Here is a 22,665-nt window from a genome sequence, read left to right on the forward strand (position 1 = left end):
GTTAGGAGTTACTTACTGTTCAACTTGTTTTGTCGTTTTTTTCGGATTTTGTTTTATCCGCCATCTTAGCAGGGTTAGTGGGCGATGGTGTGCTCGAATTTGTTAACGGACGCTTTCGTCCCATTTATCATACATTTACCATTCGCAATTTCATATTTCAATTTTCAACAAAGTAAAAAATTCACTTGTTAGCTCCTTTACATTACACAATGAGGCAATTTTACTGTTTCGTGAAGAGCTGATCTTATTTGATGTTTACCCCTGCCGCCATCTCTTTTAAGAGACACACTTCATATACGTCTTTTCTTATCTTGTCTTGAAAATTCACGAAATGTGAAATTTCGAGATTTAAAAATAGCTTTGATTAACATGAAAGTTTGAATGAATAAAACTTTGAAAAATGTTTTTATTCCCCTTTTACGCTTCTGAACATATCGGATTAAAAATGGAAATGTTTATCATATAATCAAGTCTATAAAATATTTCACCGCATGATTTATATGTACTGTTAATGAGGGGTTACTCCTTGGAACCCTGTATATATACAGTATACGGGAACTTGTAATATTAATTCGGGTGGTATTTGTGTATTAACTATCATATAAAAACTAACTTTTAACTAAAATAAGGGTTTTGACGAAGGACTCTTCGATACAGTACACCGAGAAATAGGAGATTATACATCATCTTATAAAATTGACCTCAGAATACTAAAAAACTTCGGAGACCTGCGATCCATGTGTATAAGTCACTATCGCGGGCTTAATTGCTGAAGATTGGGCGTTCTTTACTCATCGTAAATTATCAAAGGCAAGATCGAATATATTTGCAGAAAACCACAATCTAGACATGTAATGTGCATCTGTTCTTTCTTTCCAACGAACCATGAAATTAACAATTTCCTTGCAAATCTTGGCAGAAACGTGTACTCAATACAACATATTTATTTTCTCAGTTGAAAAATAATATTAGCATTGGCATATGATTAATAAAAACTTGGTATCAAAAACTTTAAAGTGGTATTAAAGAAAATTGTTACCATGGTGACTTGATGATACTAGTGATACGAGTTTACCAGCTGAGATAAGACCGCTTGTATCTAGTTACCAAACTAAATGGCGATTGTGGGGAAGCTTGTTTATGGCCGGTAAGTGTTATTTACTAAATATTGACTCTTATTTCTTCTTTCATTGTAGTATTATCATGTATCGTTATAATTAGTTTGTCATTAGACGCTTTTCTTTTGTTTCAACTATAGATGGTGTCTGGCCATTTATTTTTTCTGACAAATCCGATTTCTATCGTTTTAATGTATTTTTTTTTTGCAGTGTTAAATTTATAAGTTTTACTCTCTGGGTGACGAGAAAGATTTTATTTTACATCCTTAATTCATTATTATTGTTAAACTATGTCGTTGTAATTTTGTTCCACTATCCAAGTATCCGAGCATGCCTTTAAATATTCATGATGTTTTTTACAATGATGGTACAAAATAATGTTTTGAAGCAATTACAATATCATAAAAAATAAAAAGGGGTGTTGCATCTCAACACAAATCAACTGTCATGTTGATGGAACATGTAGTCATATTAACCATAGTCAACATGCAAAACCTTTGTTTTCCCTGCAACGTTAAACCGTTATTAAACATTGGTAGGTCCATACATTTACAAAAGGGTCTGCCAAAACTCTGGCTCCCAAAGATTTTTCTTAAGAAAATGCCAAGAAACGTACATTATATAAAATTTGTGTTCGATATATCCAATCTGATTTTGTTCAACGTTATAAGTACCAGTCTAAATAAAATTCAGACACTGCCTATGGTACAGGTTATTCATGGTGCAGAAAAACCACGGAACAAACAATGTTTTTTCGATCTTCAGATGTTACATTTTTAGGGAACACAAGTCTTTTTTGTATTCATATCTGTACTTTTGGGAAAATCATAAATTTATCTCCCACTAAAACCAACCAAATCAATGCAATCAAAAACGATAACTCTTGCAAAGTGCTAATTTCATGTACGATCTATATAATTTTTATCTCAAAAGCGGATCAGCCAAATGAAAAACTAAGACTGGTCATGTGATTAGTAACTGTATCTGAACAAGAAATAAAACTGAGCTCAGTGGGTTTTTGACGTGCATGAATCACCTTGTGTCTGAATTTTACCAAGACTGCTACTTAAGATCAAGAATATAATATTTTAAAAAATTTCAATTTCATTTGGGGCCCTGGGTTATTAATATGCTCCTTTGAAACTTCACAAAATACTCCAAGTTTAAGCATCTAAAGCCCATGAAAAGGTTTATTCTTCGGGGAACCAATTAGTCATCATAACATACTTCTGCTTAATCAACACCTCTTATCAACAAGAATTTAACAGTAATGTTGGTTAGATATTCTTAAGAAGTGTTTGTAGACTTCTGTCTGATAAAACGAAAATATCATCGACCAACACACACTTTCCCAAATATAGTCACCATTGCTTTCAATACTACCATGGAGTTACCCGGTCTTTTAGATTCAGACTACATGTCGCATCCTCCAAAGTCAGGATTTTGAGTTCACCTTCGCTCCCTCCTTTGAGGGAGCGAAGGTGAACTCAACTTCCTGACTCGGGAGGATGACATGTCGAAGAAAAAAGAAACTCAAGTCATATCAATTATGTTTTATTTAGATGATTTCAAATGTTCTGAGAAATTACACAATTTCATCAAACGTATTCATCATTTTTTTTTCACTGTAAAAGTTTATCCTGTTGAAAAAAAAAGCTACTAGATAGAAAAAAGATAACAAAAAAATACATACAGTCAATCCTGTTTTGAGTGACCTTCCAGGAGAGAGCAAAGACAGGTGGTCTTTATTTATAGAATATTTTTACATATAATGTAGTAAAATAGAGATATTTCAATCATGGTCTGTTAAAACAGGTTATAACTGTTTACAAGTGGTCACTAAAACTGGTTTGACTGTAGTGTGTTCTCTTATTCTTGGAACGAAATCTGACTCTTAATCTTAAATATTTGGAGATAAAATTTGAATTACGGCAGGGAAACAAACCCTCTACTTATCAATACATAGAGCAAATCAAAGCTAAAAACAACTTCATCATTTAATCTAAATGCCAAATAGGTTAATTGATTCAATTGTTATTCAAAGAGGTTTTTTAAAAAAGAACAAATGAAGAAATTGTTTCCTAATCAATCATTAAATGAAAGTGCCACCAATCTAAAAGGGTGTATCTCATTTTGAAAATTATCAACGTTTTGGAATGCAAAAAGAAAAGATTTTGTCTAGTCAGATGATATTTTTTATCAAACTTTTTATTTTTGACTAACTCTAACTTTAAGCAGCAGTGATACACCCTCCCCCATTTTGAATCAGCAGTTGTGATTTTTTTTTTATTTGACTGAGGAACATCGGTTCCCAATTATGAGAAAGACTTCATACGTTTGACGTTTCATTCTGATAATGTCCAGTTAATTGCTTACTAATTGTGAAATCTTGCATTTTGTGTTCTTTTTCATTTTTATCTCATGAGATGGGAAGATTAATCTATGACCTTAAATATTCTGGAAAAAAAGTGTCAAGTTTCACCTTAGTCCAAGTAATTCTTTCATAAAATTGACCGTAATTTACTTCCCATTCACGAATCTCTATAAATTTTCATCACCTTACCAGACTTTATTATTCAAACGCTGTGTATCCAGACAGGCGATAAACTAACAGTGAAACTAATGCAGTATTTATTTTCACGTTGGTGTAATGTTATCACATTCTATAATTTTTGGCATCGCTGGCATGCAAATTCCATTGAAGCTTTCACGTCTGCCTTCAATGCCCCATGCCGTTTACATATACGCATATTATGAAAAAAATAACATTGAATATTGGCTACCTATTGTGTCTATGTACTCAATATATATAATCACAGTAACGTTAATTGGTACCACTTAATCATGGCGGTATGGGTGCCTTTATTTACTGTAGGGGGTACGTGTTGATTACAATACTTCACAACTAATTAACTGGGATGCTGATGAAGCATCATATTAATTGGTTCTACAGATACTACCAGGATGCAATTCTCATTAATTTCAATGATAGATAAACTCTGGCTTTAAAAGTGACATTTCACGAGAGTAACTGTATTCTCGCCATTTGTAACACTTTAAAATCAAAAGGAATTACACGCTTGCAAAGTGCACATGTAAGTAGATTCTTCATTTACGTGCTACAGCTCGTATTTTTTTAAAGTTTATTTTTAAGTGTAAGTATTTGTAAGAATCAAGCAAAATGGAAAAAAAATCAGAAACATGCGTATTTCAATGAATCACTGTATTTACTCAGATATTTTCCAACATTAGAAAAATGAGGTTTTTGACAAAGTTATTTGTCTTGAAATGTTCATTTTCAGTGCATTTCAATGAAATACTAACTCACCTTACCAAAGTAAATGGAAATCTTCTCCTTTTTCCAGGATTCTGATGATGTAAATAGATAAATTGCACTTTCAAAATGTTGGTATTTTTCATACCATGTTTCACCCTCTGCCTGATTCTTACAGTTACTGTCCCTAAACACATCATTTGGTCAAATTAGTGTATAGCATAGAAGTGTTTCCTTTCACACCAAGCCATCTTTTCTTCCAATGTACAACGAAAAATTCAACAAATAACAAGATATATGTGAGTCGAAATCTAGAGTGTCACTGGCTTTCCCCGGTTTATATATTTTATCCATAGATGAATTACAATGCTTATTAAAATTTATTTAAATAAATTTCAATAAAAAAATCTGTGAATACTAAGGCTGGTAATAATTAAGATGTTTGATTTTTTTAGAATGTTCGAAACGATGCACCGCAAAAATAAGCTGCCCTTTCGACCTTTGATAATTAACTCTAAAAATGACTAATTAAAAACTTAAATAGTCCGTGAAACCCATAGTGAATGCAAGATATAGGAGTGACAGGCATAATGACATACAATCGACATTGCAGGCTCACTTAAACAGTTGTTATAACTCCTTCTCACTCTGTCTGTCTGTCTGTCTGTCACCAATACCTTGTAAGCGCAACTTCTCCTTAACCGCTGAGCGGCTTTCGATGAAGTTAGGCATCATACATGTATATATCGAAAATTTATTGTCCAGATCAACTTGAGTGTTTAATACGTTGAAACATCATCTTGGCCCACCATCCCGTGTATTTTGATGAAACTGCATAGGATGGTTAGGAATCGTGTAGATGAGAATGGAGACAGAAAATTAAGGTTTTATTTTGTTATTTTGAACGAAGATTATATGCATCATTATTTTACAAAAAAAATATGGAAATTCCTTTATTCACAGGTTGTTATGAGAATATGAAAAAGAAGCAGTACGTGAAGGCAACATGTGGAGGAGCCAGTATTATTCTGATTTATCATGTCTACCTTGTTACGAATGCAATTTTTAATGCATATCCGGAACACGTGCTTCAAGAAGTGACAAAAACTGGTACACCGGAACCTAAGCAAGTGTTTCTCGTTGACACGCCAACATGTAAAATCCCTCGCCTATCCCCGTTCGATGCTTCTATCATTCAGTACCTGAAGCCAGGTAAAATGGTCATATGTGATAAATTTCTTCCCTACACCTACGAGGATGGAACAAGATTGGTGGTTAATTGGACAGCAATCAATCAATCTCGTCACAAAAACAAGTTTAAGAGTTGTAAGTATCAGCCTATATTGAGACCGTTCGAGGCAGAAAATCATAATTATTTTGATTATGGAGATTATAGTGCTACATTCGATATCAGCATCGAAGTACCATTTGAGTTCGTTAGGGTGCGCTGCCACAATAAATTTGGGGGACGAATCTATACTAATTATCATCAGTTTATTTATAGGAAGAAAGTTGTAGAGCAAGTAAAGTCAGCTGCGTTTGAAAAACACAAAACAGCGTCATCCGAACAACTTAACATCTTGATGTTAGGGGTAGATTCCGTATCAAGATTAAATTTTCAAAGATATATGAAAAAGACTTACAAGTTGTTGCATTCAGAACTAGGTGCCTTTGATATGATGGGTTACAATAAAGTAGCAGACAACACATTTGTAAACATAGTACCTATGACACTAGGGAAATTTTTAGAGGAAGTTCCGTGGAACGAATCTATGAGCGATATTCCATTCGATGATTATGATTTTATATGGAAACAGTTTTCACATTGTGGATATCGAACGCTGTATGCCGAGGATGCTCCAAAAATTGCTATATTTGATTTTTTAAAAGCTGGATTTCAGAAGTCGCCTGCTGACTACTTTAACCGCCACTTTAGCATCGCAATGACAAGGGACAAAAAGTTGTGGTATAATGACCATAAATGCCTTGTAAATAAACTTGAGACTGATATCATGTTGAATTATACATTCCAGTTCGCGTCGGTGATGAAAAATAATCCATATTTTATATTTGCTTTTATTACTGGCTTGACTCATGACTCACAAGAGAGTGCCGCAATTGCTGATTATCCTTATTATAACTACTTAAAAACTTTGTACGATTCGAACATGCTTAATAACACCCTGGTTTTATTCTATAGTGACCATGGTATGCGTTTTGGAAAGATGAGAGAAACTTATATCGGAAAGCTGGAGGAGAGGCTTCCGTTCCTCTTTATGGTGGTACCACAATGGTTTCGAAAGAAGTATCCTACAATCAGTAAAAACTTGAGGATAAACGAACGACGTCTGATAACACCTTTTGATGTTTATGAAACACTGCGCCACGTTCTGTTCTTTCAAAAAGAAAAGAAACACATGAGTGAGTTGGCCAACTCAAGAGGAGTCAGTTTATTCGAGGAAGTACCGGAAAATCGAACCTGTTCCGAAGTTGGTATTTTACCACATTGGTGCACATGTTCAAAACATCAGCATATACAAACCAACGTTATCAAAATACGAGATTTGGCCGACTATATTGTTAGAAAACTAAATAAAATACTTAAGGAATATTCCGAGTGCTCACAACTAAGTCTGCAAACTGTTCTTAACGCAACCAAGATTTTACCATACGACGAAATTTTAAGGTTTAAGAAGAGTAAAAATGACGTCATAAATCGAAAAGTGACATACGGTGATAAAGTTAACTCGTTTGTGCACTATCAGCTTATCATTCAAACGATCCCAGGACAGGGAAGATTTGAAGCAACGATAAAACATGACGAATATCATGATGTTGCCAAAATCGCAAGTGATATAAGTAGAGTGAACCTCTACGGCGACCAATCAAATTGTATAACAGATCATTCCATTAAAAAGTTTTGTTTTTGTAAAAATAAAATAAAATAGATAAACGACATTGATTAATATTTGGTATGAAACGATAATACAAGGACTGGTACAGAGGTTTAGGTATATATACGTATCATTTTAATCTTTTTGAAATGGTACTGCAAGGACCCATACAACAAAGGGAAGGCTGTTATTGTTTTTTGGTTGTGACTTAAACCGTTTAGGAATTAGGGGCCACGACCGTGCTTTTTTCTAGTGTCCAGTCAATAAATAATGAATGGATCTCTTTGAACTTTAACCCTAAGGTCCTATACTACAAATGGAAGTTATCTTTCTGATGTAATGACTTGGAGTATCAGTATATTGATCACTTTGACATTGTGTCACAGTATGCCATACATAAACGGGGAACTGAGACTGTGATTTTGGGTTTTGAAATGGACTGTTTAGGAATGAGGTGCTAAAGAAGGGGTAAAAAACAAACCTTTTGGCAAAACTTTGAAGGATCTCATTGAAAACTATACTTCAAAGTTCCATACCACAAAAAGAACGTTTTGTAGGATTTAAAGGGTTATGACCCTAATATATAAAAAATTACATGCCAAAAAGGGTAAAGAAATTATGTAAAACATTATCCTCGATTTAGTTAAAAAATATCACATTTCTTTTGTTTAATTGCGAATTAAGTTCCATGACCACTTCATCTGGCCAAAATCTTATTCAATGCGACGAATATTAAAATCCAAACCAAATTCAGAGCTATATCAAATTTGACTGATTTGTCCACATTTGTCCCATCTGATCCGGATTCTACTGATGTCGCTGATGAAAAAGTGTTGTTTTTCAATCTATTATATCAATTTAAAAGAGAACCAAGTCAGAAATGTGTGGCATCTGTATATCTTCTTTTATTTTCGACTTTAGTTTATTTTTTATGTTACTGGAGTATATATGGGCAAATCTTTCGCTGTATCGGTGTATAATGATGTTTTGGGCCAGTTGCAGCCTGCGATGTTGGTATGAGGATTTTCTCGTCGTTTATTGAAGACCAATGGGTGGTCTTGGGCTGACATTTTCATCGCGATGGGGTTGTCGTCCCTGTGACATGTACATGATACCTATTCTCGCTATAAGAGGTATTTTTGTCATTTAGAATTAGGAATCTACAACATTGGTCCAAATGTAGCAATGTATTGTACAAATCAGATGATCAAAGTAAAAAATATAATTCAAAACTTGGAGATAATTGTAATTTTTTCATATTTATGTATCAACCAACATGCCATTATAAAATGTAGAAACAGAAACCCCAAAATTGCCAACAGCAACCATAAAGATGGCGCAACAAAACAACAAAGAGCGCAAAAATACATGAGCAACGCAACAAATCCATTGCTGAAACTTAATTCTATCGTATCTACAAATTCGATTGTTTATTCAGTACTCTGTGATCCTGACAGTACACATGGCCCTGGTGATGAAAACATCTGTTCAGCCATGCATGGAAATAGCCAGATAATTCACATTGCCTTTCCATGGATTCTTTAGAATCGCAATACATTTAAAAATCGTGAAAAACACCACGTATACCAAATTTCAGCTATCTGGGAAATTTCTCTTTATGTTTTCCATATCGCACGATTTATTTTCAGTCAAAAACCAATGTCCCCACTTTTTTAATCTGTCCATTTTCGCCTGGTTCCCAATTATCCAGTTATTGTGTATAAGAACTGGATCCGTCTGTTTCCTTTCTTCCTCTGGAATGTCATACCACTTCCCATCGGGAAAAATATTAAATGGTATCACGGTAGATTTCAGACCAGCATAATTTTCATTTCTTAAATTCGACAGGTACACTTGGTCATTCTCATAAGTAGGTACCTTTTTATCTGATGGTTCATTTCTTATTTCTTTGTATAATTCCTGCATCTTTCGGTTTAACTCGGTAAATGCGTCTTTTGTAGCCAGTGTTGGGAACATATAAATGAAACCTCCATTTATGGCCTTTGGTCTTTGGTAATTGCTAATAAATACTATATCATACATGCCCGAGTTGGCCCTAAGTATTGGCAACGGATTCTTCATAAACACAGAATCGCACTCGAAAGAGTAAACCTCAATATTGTTTTGTAATAGGGAATTCTGGATCAATGTTCTCAAGGCCATGATCTTCACGTATCCGACATGACTGTATTCTTGATGTCCTTTCATAGATTCTTCCACATCAATAACAACCACGTGAATGTCAGGCGATAACTCCTTCATTTTTGCTGTCCCTTCATGACTAGTAACAATAAAAATTACCTGAAGAAAAGGTGAAAATTTGTTAAGCATAATTACTTATAACTATAAAAATACTTATAAGCTGCAACTGCTCTCCGATCCGAAGCACCCGAGGTGACATCCGGTTTAAAAGGTATTTATGTTGTTATGTTGTTTTCTTTTCTGTGTATATAATATTTTTATTTTTATTTTAAAAAAATCGCGTTCGTGTTATAGTATCATGCTGTTGTTGTCGTCTTCGTTGTCTGGAGACATTTCATGTCCAGACAATAATTTGAGTATAAGTGTATTTAGGGGGTGTGGGCCTCCTCGTTAAGGACGAAGTAGCAAATGTGATGAACATCAACACTGAAGACACAACGATAGATGGTATAATATGGGTCAAGTTTACCGAAGAAACACCAAGCGACAATCAATTTTACGTATGTGTAACCTATCTTCCGCCTGAATTCTCAGCAAGATCTACAAATGTTCATGGATTTTTCGATTCATTGATGTCATAAATATATTCAACTCCAAATGGAAATTCATTCTATATATGTGGTGATTTCGACAGTCGAATTGGAGAAATGGAAGATTTTATTCCTGGTGTCGATGAATTACCAGAACGAGAAGTTATTGATTCCAAATCAAACAGTTATGTAGAAATTTCCTGTGAATTTTTATCAAATGTAAATTGTTGTGTGTTAAATGGAAGAAATAGTTTGAATAATGATTTCACATATGCATCGACACGCGGTTTGTTAGTTGTCGATTATTGTGTATTACCATATGAAAATAAAAATAAAAATTTTGAAGTAATTAGAGCTAGTGAATTGGCCAACAAAAGTATTATTGCAGGGTCAATCGAGCCAAGATTCATCCCTGATCATTCTGTGTTAAAATAGGAAATGGAAATGGTTTTATGTGAAAAAAAAATTATATAGAAAATGTGCACAAAAATAAAAATATTCAAAAGCGAGTGATTTATAATGTGAAAAATATACCAAATAATTGCTTACAAGATGAAAATGTTATTAGTCAAATAAATTCATGTATTGTAAATATTGAAAATAGTAATGGTAATCAAATTGATATATAAAATGTTTACAACGAATTTATAAACATCATGCAAACTGAGATGCACTGCAAACTAGAACAGAAAACAAAACTTTTAGACATTTGTAACAATAAACGATGACGATTCAAGAAGCCATGGTGGTCAGATGAATTAACTTTAAACTGGAACGAGACGTGCCTTGTGGAAAGCCAGTACTTGAGTTGTACTGTCGGTGGTAATAAAACTGTGTTACGAACTCTATTTTTGAATAGAAGAAAGGACTTTGATAAACTTGTACAACAGAGGAAACGTATCTACTGGCGTCAACGCCAAGATGATCTATTAAATAAGGTCTCTAAACAATTTTGGAGAAAAATTGGCAATATAAGTATTGGCAATGAAAGACAGTCCTCCATTCCGAATGAAATTGTATTGCCGGATGGTACTATTACAAACAATATGGACTCTGTATTAAATACATGGAAAAATTGTTTTTGTAATTTACTTAATCAAAATTTCAGCAATGAATTAGCTACAAATATAAATTTCGATATTGAAAATAATATAGTATGTGATTTTCTAGACAAAACAATTATTTTTGAAGAAGTTTTTAATTTTGTCATGAGTGTCAAAAATGGTAAAAGTGCTGGTATAGATTTAATTCAAGCTGACTTATGTGAGAATTATACAGTTATTAACATCTTAACAAAATTGTTTGATTTGTGTTTTAAAACTGATAAAATTCCAAAAATTTGGAATAAAGGTATTATTACTCCTATTCCTAAATGTTCTAGCTCAGATCCAAGAGATCCATTGTCATACTTAAGCACCATGTGCATACGATATTGAATACACCATGTGCATACGATATTGAATAATAGATAGGTAAAGTGGTTTGAAGAAAGGGAGATAATCAATGATGAACAAAATGGTTTTGTTAAAGGAAGGAGTACAATTGATCATGTGTCCACTTTAACATCAATTATTGAAACTAGAAAGAAATGTAAATTGTCAACTTTTGTTTCATTTATAGATTTCAAAAAGGCATATGATTCCATCATTATTGTTTAATAAATTAAATGATTTGGGTTTAAGTACTAAGTTTATGTTTGCCTTGAAAGCCATTTATTCAAATGTAGAGTGTTCTGTTCGTTTGAATGGCAATACTACTGATTGGTTTAATGTAAAGACTGGTTTGAAACAGGGCTGTGTTTTGTAAAATGTAATGTTTAATGTTTTCTTTAATAATTTAATTACTGATGTAAAAGAATTAGATATTGGTATAGATATTGATGGTCAAAAGGTTGATATTTTGTTATATGCAGATGACTTAATTCTTATGTCAGAAAATGGAGAAGATATGCAAAAACTGCTAGATGTTTTATGGTGTAAAAATAATTGCTTGAATAGTAATTTTAATAAATCCAAAATGATTCAATTTAGAAATCAATCAATACCAAGTTCTGAATGTACTTTCAAGATCAGTGGTGATAAAATATAGAATATGTATCAAGTTACCAGTATTTGGGAATGGTTTTAAATGAATTTTTAGATTATAATGTAATGGCCAAAGCAGTGGCTAAATCTGCCAGTCGAGCACTAGGTTTACTTATTGTAAAATGTAAAACTTATGGCGGTTTCCAACACAATATTTTCATTAAACTATTTGACACTTTAGTTTGGTCAGTAATTAATTATGGCTCAGCAATTTGGGGCACGAAAGAGTTCTCATTTCCGCAGTTCAGAACCGAGCCATGAGATTTTATATTTTCGTGTCGTACGATTTGTTTGTATCATATCCCATTGGTGTTTTCGGTGTCTAATAATGTATCATTGTTTTGTCTTATATTTCTAAAACGTTAAAATTGGTTCTAAACCTCGTTTATATTCTCTTACGATATCGTTGTACAATACTTTAGACCTAATGAGGTAGACCTAGAGTAAGGGACACAACTCTTACAAATCATTGGACCGTTTGTATTCAGCATTTGACATCAATCTCATGTAAGCATCATAAAAAGTTTGTTTTTTTTTTGTTGAAAAAAAATCGTTTATAAATGACTGATATACTTGAATTGAACTCCAAGTACATGTACACTGGCCTCATGAAATGAAAAACTTGCACTATGATAAGTTGATCTATAAAAATCTAAAATGAACATGAACAATCCAATGCCACCAACCCAGATGCTTTATACATGCACCGTATCAACTTAAAGCGTACATAAAATTATTGAAAAGTGCGCATTAGCATTACAACACTCAAAAAATTCTTCCCACTTACAATACTATTAAGTCACCTTAGTTCTTTATAGATAACCGTATTTGTGGTAAGCAACGTTTTGGAAGTTAGGGTTCACTCGCGTATCGCAGCTAGTTGAAAAGGACCAGTTCTAATTTCAATACAAATCTTGGTAGGCTACTAAGTATAGCTCTTTAGGTAGAAATCTGCCCTATATTATACCAATGTGTCCTACTAAACTACCATCTTGGATCTTTTGGACACTTTCTTTTAAGTTTGAATAGCTGTCAATTATGATGAGCTTAACCTCTAAAAGTCAAGTAAATACAACTCACTGAGGCCGTTTAAATCATTGTTCAATTTTCTATACTGGTACATTGTCAAGTTTATATTTTAGGCATCTTATATAAACATTCACTGTAAACTAAAGAAAAAAATTAAAATAATACTAGTATTTACAATCACTTTACAACATTTCTTAAACATTTTTTAAACTGTTCAGTATTAAGAATGTCCTTAGAGAGACAGGTGCATGAATTTATATTGCACACTGAAAACATGGCCATTTTGCAAAAGTGTGATGAATGTTATCATAACTTTTAAGCTCTTAAAACTACGTCATCTAGTAAGAATCTCAGTTTAACAATGTATGAGCATCAAATTCTTTCTAAAAAAAGTTTCAGCATGCAGTCCAATTAAGTATAGGCTTGGTCTATGAATATTTAAATAAAATGAACAGTGTTATTCAATCAGAAACATGTAAATCACTTGTATATAGAGTACAAGTACTCAAACACAGTGGATGGCATGATATAGAGATTAAGGTCATCATAATTGACAGCTATTCAAACTTAAAAGACAGTGTCCAAAAGATCACACAGATGTCCTGAAGTAGTTACGTGGGACACATTGGTATAATGTAGGGCAGATTTCTACCTATAGAGCTATTTAAATTTCTCACTAGCCTACACAAATAAGTATTGAAATTGGAACTGACCCTTTTCAATTAGCAGTAAGAAGCTCGTCAATGTTCCTTTAAATATCTACCTTTTCACAGGTAAAACCCAGGTCAAATAATCAATTTAACAGCAATTTTTAGAATCAGACCATAGTTGTTAAACAACAAATTTCTCTTAGTTTAATTGGACTATTATTTTTTTTATATGAAAAGGGAAACAGGATGTCCCCGATTCACATAATCTCGACCAAAAGATTGTTCTGATAAGGAATCGGGTCTTAATTCATTAAAAAAATATTTTTAAACAAAAAAGAACACAACACATACACCAGTGTGTGACCTAAAACCAAGATAATAATTTGAATAGTACATAAACGAATGCCCCTAATTTTTTAACATGTGATACGAAATAACTTGGTTTGTGTCAGAGTATGTGTGTGAGAGTTCTGCTAATCTGTGGTCCTTTTCACAAAAAAATTGTAAGTGTAAAATTAGTCGTAAGTTAAGACGTCATAGTAAATCAAAGTATTGTGACATCACAACTTACGACTAATTTTACACTTACGATTTTTTTTGTGAAAAGGAACACTGGTTATTTAGTGTAACCTGTTAGAAAAATTGTTGTTGCTGAAATAAAAATAAACATTTTGCGCTATGCGAAAAAAAATCTTATCCGACATCCCCGGATAAATATGGTTGGTGCCTAAACGGTCAACTTCCATTTGCCAACAGGGATTAGTTGGCAGAAAATTAGAATAATTAGTCCTGCTTAATTAAATTCTGGGCAAAATATTGTCTTACACGGTCTTTTCATATCATTTTTTGACATACGTGAATCACCTCTTCTTCTTATATGAATAAAGTTGATAATATTTGTGTTGTGTTTTTGGTTATATGTAATTTTTTATTGACATCTTCTAAAAACTTTGTGGGATTTTTTTTCATCAAAAATTTATTGAAAATGTTCTGGTACAGACAAACCCGGAAACAGATAAATAATTTGGAGTGGAACTAACCTGATCATGAAATCCCATATGTTTTGTGTTGCAGATCCAGCTAAAAACCATATCGTAGTAGCCATCGTTCACAAGAGTGACAAGTACCGGTCGTTCCTTAATTTTGAATGCTGTCTCCAATACCAAGGCTATGTTGGAGTCATTGTGAAGGGGTCTTTGTGCTGGGCCAGTATCTATAGCTGTGTTATATTGCAGTATTCGGGATATCATCATGAACGTAATTAAGACGAGCACTATAGCTGGAGCAGACCTTCTCAGGTTCGAAACTCGGAAAGTCATTATTAAATTTCGTTTTTCCAAAATGCACTCTGTGTAACAAAATACATTTAAATATTATTTCAGGGCTTAGACAAAACTCGGCCTTTGAATAACATTTTCATCTTAATTGTTGACTAGGAAGAGAACTTAATCACCGTGACGGATCCAAAGATTGAAAAAGGGGGTTCAAACTGGTTTCAAGAAAAGGGAAAGTTCTAGGCTATTATTTTCTCATTTTTGCCAAATTTAGCACGAAATTAACAGAATTTTTCGACACTTTGTATCATATATATCACAAGACAAACACTGTGATAATAGAAATGGACAAGTATGAATAAATTTTATCACAAATTTCTATCTCGCTGTTGTTCCATTCCTGATTTTTTTAAATCACTTTACAGGACAAACGGTTCATTCTTGATTTATCGCGAATTGTGAATCTGCCGATTTATTTCCCATTTCACTTAACTGACCCCTTCCCTCTTCAAAGAAAACATTTGTTTAAAAAAATACAGAAATACTATAAATAACGTCAGGAAACACAAAGTTTCTCTTAAAAATAAGAATCATGGTTCGGCTCTATATCTGTTATATTTACAAAGTTTTGTATTCTTTTCAAACATTATGACAACTTTGAATAGCAGAATTCAAACTTAAATAAATATGGAACATTTTTGTCAACGAAGCCCAAGCTAAACTCTCTAAATTAAGTAACTTTTGTTGTGAAATTTAAAATATTAACAAAATACCTATTGTAAGTTAAAATGGGTACTTACTTATGGTATCCTCGAAGGGCATACTAACACAATCAATTTGGAGAAACTGATGTAGATCGGACATATCCGGGGATTACACAAAAAAAAACAGGAAACATGCAACAGGATTAAAACAATTAATATCCCATAAAAATCAGTCATTGATATCATGTTTTAGTCTATTTTTCAAAGTATTTGTGATCTGCTAAACATCCACGTATAAATCCGTAATATGGTTTATCCATATTATATTTTTTTGTAGTCGCCAGTTCGGTAACATGATATTTGTTGTTAAAGAAGCCTGTACACCCACTATATTTTTTTTGTAGTCGCTGGGTCAGTAATTAACATGATAAATCTTACAAACGGTCAAACATACACAATTACACAAAATCAATCGCCAACACACAACTAGACGTATGAGACAGTACATTCATACCAACAATTTAAAAATAACGAAATAAAGGTTATGGGAGATCATGAATAGCCATAGGGTGTATTTTAAATTAAATAGATAAATAAATAGAAAAATAAGTAAAGAAAATGTAATATAATAAATTGCTGTAGATACTTTATAGGCCCTTGAAAAAAACCGTCAATCCACCTGTCAGGTGAAAAATTGATGTTTTGAACGAGCTAAATATGAATATGCAACGAGTAATTAAAAGAGCATTCATAACGATTATTTTAGGAACGGAGAATCAACACGAAAGTGAACATGGAACGGACCCCAACATTCATAAACTCGTGGATCGTTAGGGTGTATCTATCTCCACAGTGAGAGCTGATAGTTTTCCTATTCTCTTTCGTCTACCCCGGACTTGACTTTTTATGAGCAACTCGGCGAGTATCTGTATCTAGAAAAGCAGAGCACGATTACCCTACCGGTGCACATGGTCCATGCTCCCAGTTTTTAGTAGAGTTTGAGTTGCTCATTTATTTTTGTTACTTTGTATGTATTATTTTAGTTACTTTATGTTCTTTGTTGTATTTGTCTGTTTTTCCATGTCTGGTCTTTGTACCTGGATCACATTCTGTTGATTTCTTCTAGAATCTTGGTTCCCTTTATTACTCTTTCGTATTGTTAATTGTCCATTCCTAGAAGGTGATACTCGTGAAGCACCCTTCTACGGAGTTTACGTTTCACAACTGGTTATAGTTGCTCGTATTTGTAATAAAGTGTTACATTTTATTGAACGCAACAGAGCTTTTGTACGTATAATGTTTCGTAATGAAGGCGATACATTACAGTTATGTTTTTACACTAGTCAATTCTGCTATTCATTGACAAAATCGACTCGTACGATATTACATTTCAAAGTTTTTCGTGGTTATTCCAAGATAACATTGCATAGTCGTTTTAGAGATACGTCACTCATCCACAAGAAAGTATTTTGCAGCTTTTTTTGTACATTATACATTTCTAAGCAACTACACAAGTACTTTTTTTCGGCTACACGTATAATTTGTTCTTCCGAAGTGATACGTATAAATATCCGTGAACAAAATCGAGACATCAAAGGACAAGACTTAGTATACTAACAAAAGAACTAAAAATTACACAAGAAGGTGTTTTTATTAATAGTCTTAATACGGTGTAAAGTTTTTTTTTAATTGTTTATGTTACATCACTAAATTATTTTTTAAGAAGGATCTGCGTATGGCCTATCAAACAGGAGTGTTCGTCAACACTGTTCTATGTTCAAGTATATTTGATTTGCCTAATGGAGAGGACTTGTGTAGTTTGCATGTCTTTAATTAGCCCGCTATCTGTTTGGGCAATAAAATAGGTTTCAGTGACTGATCCAGGGGGTGCAGGGGGGTTAGCACCCCTCCTTTTAAATGGAAAATTTGTCATTTTAATGTGTAAATTTGACAAATAATGGAAAATAATGTCTATAAGTACCCCCTTTTTCTGAGGAACCCTGGCTGGCACTCTCCTTTTCAAAGTATCTGGATCCGCCCCTGTGTTTAAACTTATCAACGTTGTTAGATTTAAAGTAAACAAGATATATAACAATTTAATATTTCCGCACAATATTCGTTTTAGGTGAAAAAGTCGGTAAACAAGAATACAAACAAAGAAAAAAAACAAAACAGAGGAATAGTAAAGTGGGTCTACTTCCCCATCCAGCGAAGCCCCCTTAAATCCTCATTCCGTAATATGTGCGTCTAAATTTTATTCTACATCAAACACATAATGCGAAATTATCAAGCAAGGGCTTGTCACAGCTGAGCCGAGGTGACAATATGTGATTCTGGAAGCTACAATAAATAGTACAGCTGTAAAAAAAACAGGATTTCCGGTTTGCCGTGGATTAGTTAAGTCACCCTTTTCTTTGATAATAACTTGATTGGGATTACAAATGAATAACCGTACATAATGATCACAAATAAGGGAGTTGTGACAGAAGTCAGAGGCGGATCCAGACACGTTGAAAAGAAGGGGTGCCAGCTGGGGGTGCTAGGACATTATTTACCATTTTTTGAAATTTTTTGGACATATTTTCCAATAAAAAGGAGGGGTACCAACCCCCCCCCTACATACTCATGATGCGCCACTGAATGTTTAATTTAAAACTACGTATGAGACAAATCTAGATATTACGCGTCAATGATATAGCTCAATATGTCAGAATGAGACTTTAAGTTGGTGAAGTAAAAGCACCAAGTAAAAAAAAAGATGTAAAAAATACAATCGTAGACTATAATTCTGTGTTTGCATGTATAGATACATATAAGAATCAGGCAGTGATCATGTGACAATTTTTGAAGAACTTCTGAAATGCATCAATTGACAATACACCCAATAAAAAGATACTTTTACACTTCATTAAACAAACTTAAGATATATCGGGAGAAGAATTATTTTTTTTTATTCGATTACAATAAGCTTCAATATATGTTCTTTTTTTCCCCTCACATGCACTAATTTCTTTCGTAAACGCACATCTGGCATTTCTCTTTGTGTCTATGTTATTCTTTCTACGTTTTATAACAGGTTTCTGCGATAAAATTATACAAAAATATAAAAATGACCAGGTATATCGCCATCCGCTCGATTCTTTTGTGGCTATGTGCTGGAGTCCCTTCCATAACTATTTCGTCCTTTAGAAACCTTTTTCTGTTTTATTTTCAAAATAACTGACAAAATATTGTAAGTTGCTTTATATGACAGTATCGTCTGCATATTAAACTTAATATAGTCGTATGCAAATTACAAGAATTTTAATGATAAATGTGCTTAGTTCCACTTATAATTAATCTATTTTGAGATACAAATATACATAAAGAGCTTCGCCGCGTGCAGTTTGATACGACCGCATCGTGTTTACTTATTGGCACATTTAAAAATAGGAACTTACAGTTACTAATGGACAAAAACTGTTTCGGACGCAGCATTGCACAAAATTTACAATCAGTTTATGTTCTGTTTTTTTTAAGAGCTCATCAAATACCTTTGCCTTCGACTCTATGACTAAAAAAATCGTCAGCGATATCTGAAATCTGATTCAGAGTTTCGTAAGGACCCTCATGATTTTTCTTTTGGGGGGGGGGGCGTGAAAAGCGAAGGCAATGATATTCACGAGGAATATAATTTAAAAAATCGAAATCGGAATAAAATAAAAATGTTTTTTTTTAGGGTTATAATCCACTTTTGCTCCCATAACTCGGAAAACGCAATAGATATCTACATGAAATTTGATTGAAAATACATCAGTAAAAATTTAAGAATCTTTTTGAAACATTTGTGGCCCTGAAAAGGGCCTTTAAGAATTCCTTCTTTGTGATCAAGAACAGCAAGCATTGAGGGTTGTGATTGGTCAATCTGAATCTTCAGAATCACTCACGTCGGACTCGTTTCCATACACAACAAGTCTAAGTGATTCAACCTCCTTCTGTTTCTCAAGAACGTACTCGTAATACATGTTGATAACTCCTTCGTAGGTCACAACTTTCATACGAAGAGGGTATCTGAAGCATCTTAAGTTGTCCTTGACCGCATGCTCGTACCTCGACCTCACTCCCTGAAGCTTTTCGTGTAGTGCCATCATCTGATCGATGGCTCTCTCTACCTTCTGCTCTTTGATCTGAAGATCAGTTTTAAGCAATTTCAAGTCCATTTTGTTACGTTTGTTTTCAAACTAGGAATGAATTATTTCCGCAAAAATATGCCTTATAATACGTTTATATGACACTTTTGAGTGATTATTTCAAGAAGATGAGAGCAATTATTTCTACTCCAAGCTTAGCTCTTTCAGTGATTGATTGACCATTGTCAAGTTTAGAGCAATCGTATTTCACAAATGCACCTGTCAAGGTAATGAGATCTGCAGTCGTTAATTGATTAGCAATTCAATTGGGTCTTCATTTCACGTATCTATTCAGATACTTACAAAGGGACGCCAATGCAAAGCCCAAATATTCATAATACAATTGCAATTTGTAGAACCGGGTGTCCGCAGGTTGGACCAAATTTGTTGGATATTTTAATTTTGGACAAAAATGGATCAGTTTGATATATTCTTTATATCAAACACAAAATCGAGAAAGTGCATTTGATATCTATCACTTTTTTCGTGGTAAAAATCATTTTTATAACAATAAACACGTGACTTATTGCGTGCCCGTGTGTCAAAACGGATGGATTGATCATTTTTTTATAAAGCCGAACTTTGTTCTGCAAGACCCAACGCTTCGAACAACTGTCTGTTCTCCAGAATAAACCGGTGGCTGTGCAAAGGGAAACAACTGGAAAATTTCAAACACAAAGATCAAGATGATTTCCAATATAGCCTTTTCGTGGAATTATTCTCCACGTTTGCAAAGAAAGAAAACACTGGTTTTATTTCGATTTAATAGCATGCGTGTGATTTTTTTTTAATTGCATTGACTTCTTAGTAAGATCAAGCTTATTAGAACCGTATTACTGTTAACGTTACGCAAATTTTCCAATTCAAATTCCAATCTAGGTAACTTGCCCTTAGAACTTAATCACTTGACTTGATTTTTTAAACTATCAGAACATGAATACAAATGTAAATTGTGTCAAAATCTGGTATTACAAAAGTAATACGACCGCAGAGGGTGAACCCTTAAAACTAGATAAGCTTTGAATTTTGACAGAAATAAGACTTCTGACGCATAAGAATTTGACCAGAGTAAGAAATAAATATTAAATTAATCACACTAGTCACAATATCCATACTCAACTTCCCTTTGCGGTATGCTGTGGCGCAATTTCCAAGAGAACCAGTTAATTGTAGTGAAGTTAACGTCTGGATAATGCTTTTATTGTCTCTCATTCTCACTACCCAAAAATTGCGTGGTGTGTCGCATTGCAGTACAACATTTAGGAGATATATTTTGAGTAATCGAGGGTACAAGATCATAGGAATATTAAGGATTGGAAGTGCGCTTCATGTCCAAAATGTGCGAGTGATCAATGCTTTCACACGCCAACATTCAATTCCTATAATTACATTTCAAGTGTTTCTCTTTTTTTATTTCTGTAATATTTTAGATATAATCAGAAAATAAGCAACACACAAGTAGCCCGCTTAATTGAGGGCGTGGCCTATATAAATAGTTTGAAGATGTGCCTCAGACACTCTTGAAATATCACGTGTAAAGCAGATTATGAGACAAGCGTATTTTAATTATATGGACATTAAATGTAATTATCATGCAATAATAAAGACAGCCACACATTACAAAGAACATGAAACTAAGAACTAAGTAAACTAAAAGTAGTTATTGTCCAGAAATCAGGATTTGTTGTTGCTGGTCCTATTTCCAATCGCTTCATGTAATAATTCTAAAAATAATTCCCAGCATTTCTTTGATAGTATGGCACATTGTGGAACCATTTCAAATATATCCGATAACTTATACAATGTATAAAAAATATTGTCCGGGCATCAGGAAAATGTCTTTCAGGCCCCTTTTTCCTCAACGGTTCAAATTTTACACCATAAAATAAATCAGTCTGTCCTTTGTAGTATAAATGTTGTGGAACTCATGACATCGTAATGCTTTTACAAAAATGTAAAGAAGTTGTAATGTTTCTGGCTATTAATTCCAAAACGGTTAAGGCCATTACCCTACTACCCCAATACCACCTTTCTTTTGTTCTTTGGAATTTTTATACCAATTTACTAATGCACGAAAACAGGTAGGTTTTTCATCTTAAGTTTTAAAGTAGTGAAAATTACTTACAAGCCGAAAGAAATAATAATCGATTATCACAGTGGAGATTCTTCCACTTTCCAGTCCATGATTGAAGCACCTTTCCAACTTTCTTTTTCCCTCTAATAATATAGTGGAAATAAAACGCTTTTAGGGCGCAGCTAAATACAACCACAGAGGTCGAATAAAATTTCGATTCCTGAACAATTTACAGGACAAGAATGGACGCATCATTCAAGCTTGATACAGCTCTGAATTTTGATTCTGATTAAATAACGGACACAGAATTCGAATTTTACCAGAATCAAAATGGCCCCTTTTTCATAAATCAATCCCAGGCTTCCTTTTATGGTATGGCACCGTGTGGTACAATTTAAAATTACTAGTCTTTGGATAACAATGACAGAATCATACTCTAATACAACCCCAATTTTGTTTGCATTTATTACCTCGACATTATCCCTAATGAAACTAATACCTGCAGCCTGTTGAACCCTGTACATTTGGGGACCAATGTAGACACATGATTCACACTGGACACAATTCTTATTGGGGAAAGACTAAGCACCTTTGACACACTATCTTGCTGACATTTCTATAGCACCAAATTCCAAACATAAGTCAGTACTATTTTTTGTTGTT

The 22,665-nt window shown here is 33.5% G+C and overlaps 2 protein-coding genes across 3 annotated transcripts; one reads left to right on the forward strand and one right to left on the reverse strand.

Annotated features, from left to right (window-relative positions):
- The first annotated feature begins 1,101 nt into the window (after nucleotides 1-1,101).
- On the forward strand, nucleotides 1,102-7,350 carry LOC148627926 (uncharacterized). 2 transcript variants are annotated; one of them, XM_088581725.1, is made up of 2 exons: nucleotides 1,102-1,147; nucleotides 5,356-7,350. In XM_088581725.1, the coding sequence occupies exons 1-2, from the start codon at nucleotides 1,141-1,143 to the stop codon at nucleotides 7,338-7,340; spliced, it is 1,992 nt and encodes a 663-aa protein (XP_088437851.1). In that variant the 5' UTR covers nucleotides 1,102-1,140; the 3' UTR covers nucleotides 7,341-7,350. The 2 variants fall into 2 exon arrangements, with proteins under 2 accessions (XP_088437851.1, XP_088437856.1); XM_088581730.1 differs by lacking the exon at nucleotides 1,102-1,147 and adding an exon at nucleotides 4,075-4,213.
- A 1,187-nt stretch (nucleotides 7,351-8,537) lies between these two features.
- On the reverse strand, nucleotides 8,538-16,267 carry LOC148627927 (uncharacterized). The gene is made up of 3 exons (XM_088581731.1): nucleotides 15,856-16,267; nucleotides 14,822-15,129; nucleotides 8,538-9,587 (listed from the first exon to the last, which is right to left on the reverse strand). The coding sequence occupies exons 1-3, from the start codon at nucleotides 15,917-15,919 to the stop codon at nucleotides 8,880-8,882; spliced, it is 1,080 nt and encodes a 359-aa protein (XP_088437857.1). The 5' UTR covers nucleotides 15,920-16,267; the 3' UTR covers nucleotides 8,538-8,879.
- Nucleotides 16,268-22,665: the final 6,398 nt, after the last annotated feature.

Source organism: Perna viridis, chromosome 1 (assembly GCF_037379345.1).
Source record: "Perna viridis isolate PV_CMFRI_1.1 ecotype Kerala chromosome 1, ASM3737934v1, whole genome shotgun sequence".
In the NCBI taxonomy this organism is placed as follows: domain Eukaryota; kingdom Metazoa; phylum Mollusca; class Bivalvia; order Mytilida; family Mytilidae; genus Perna; species Perna viridis.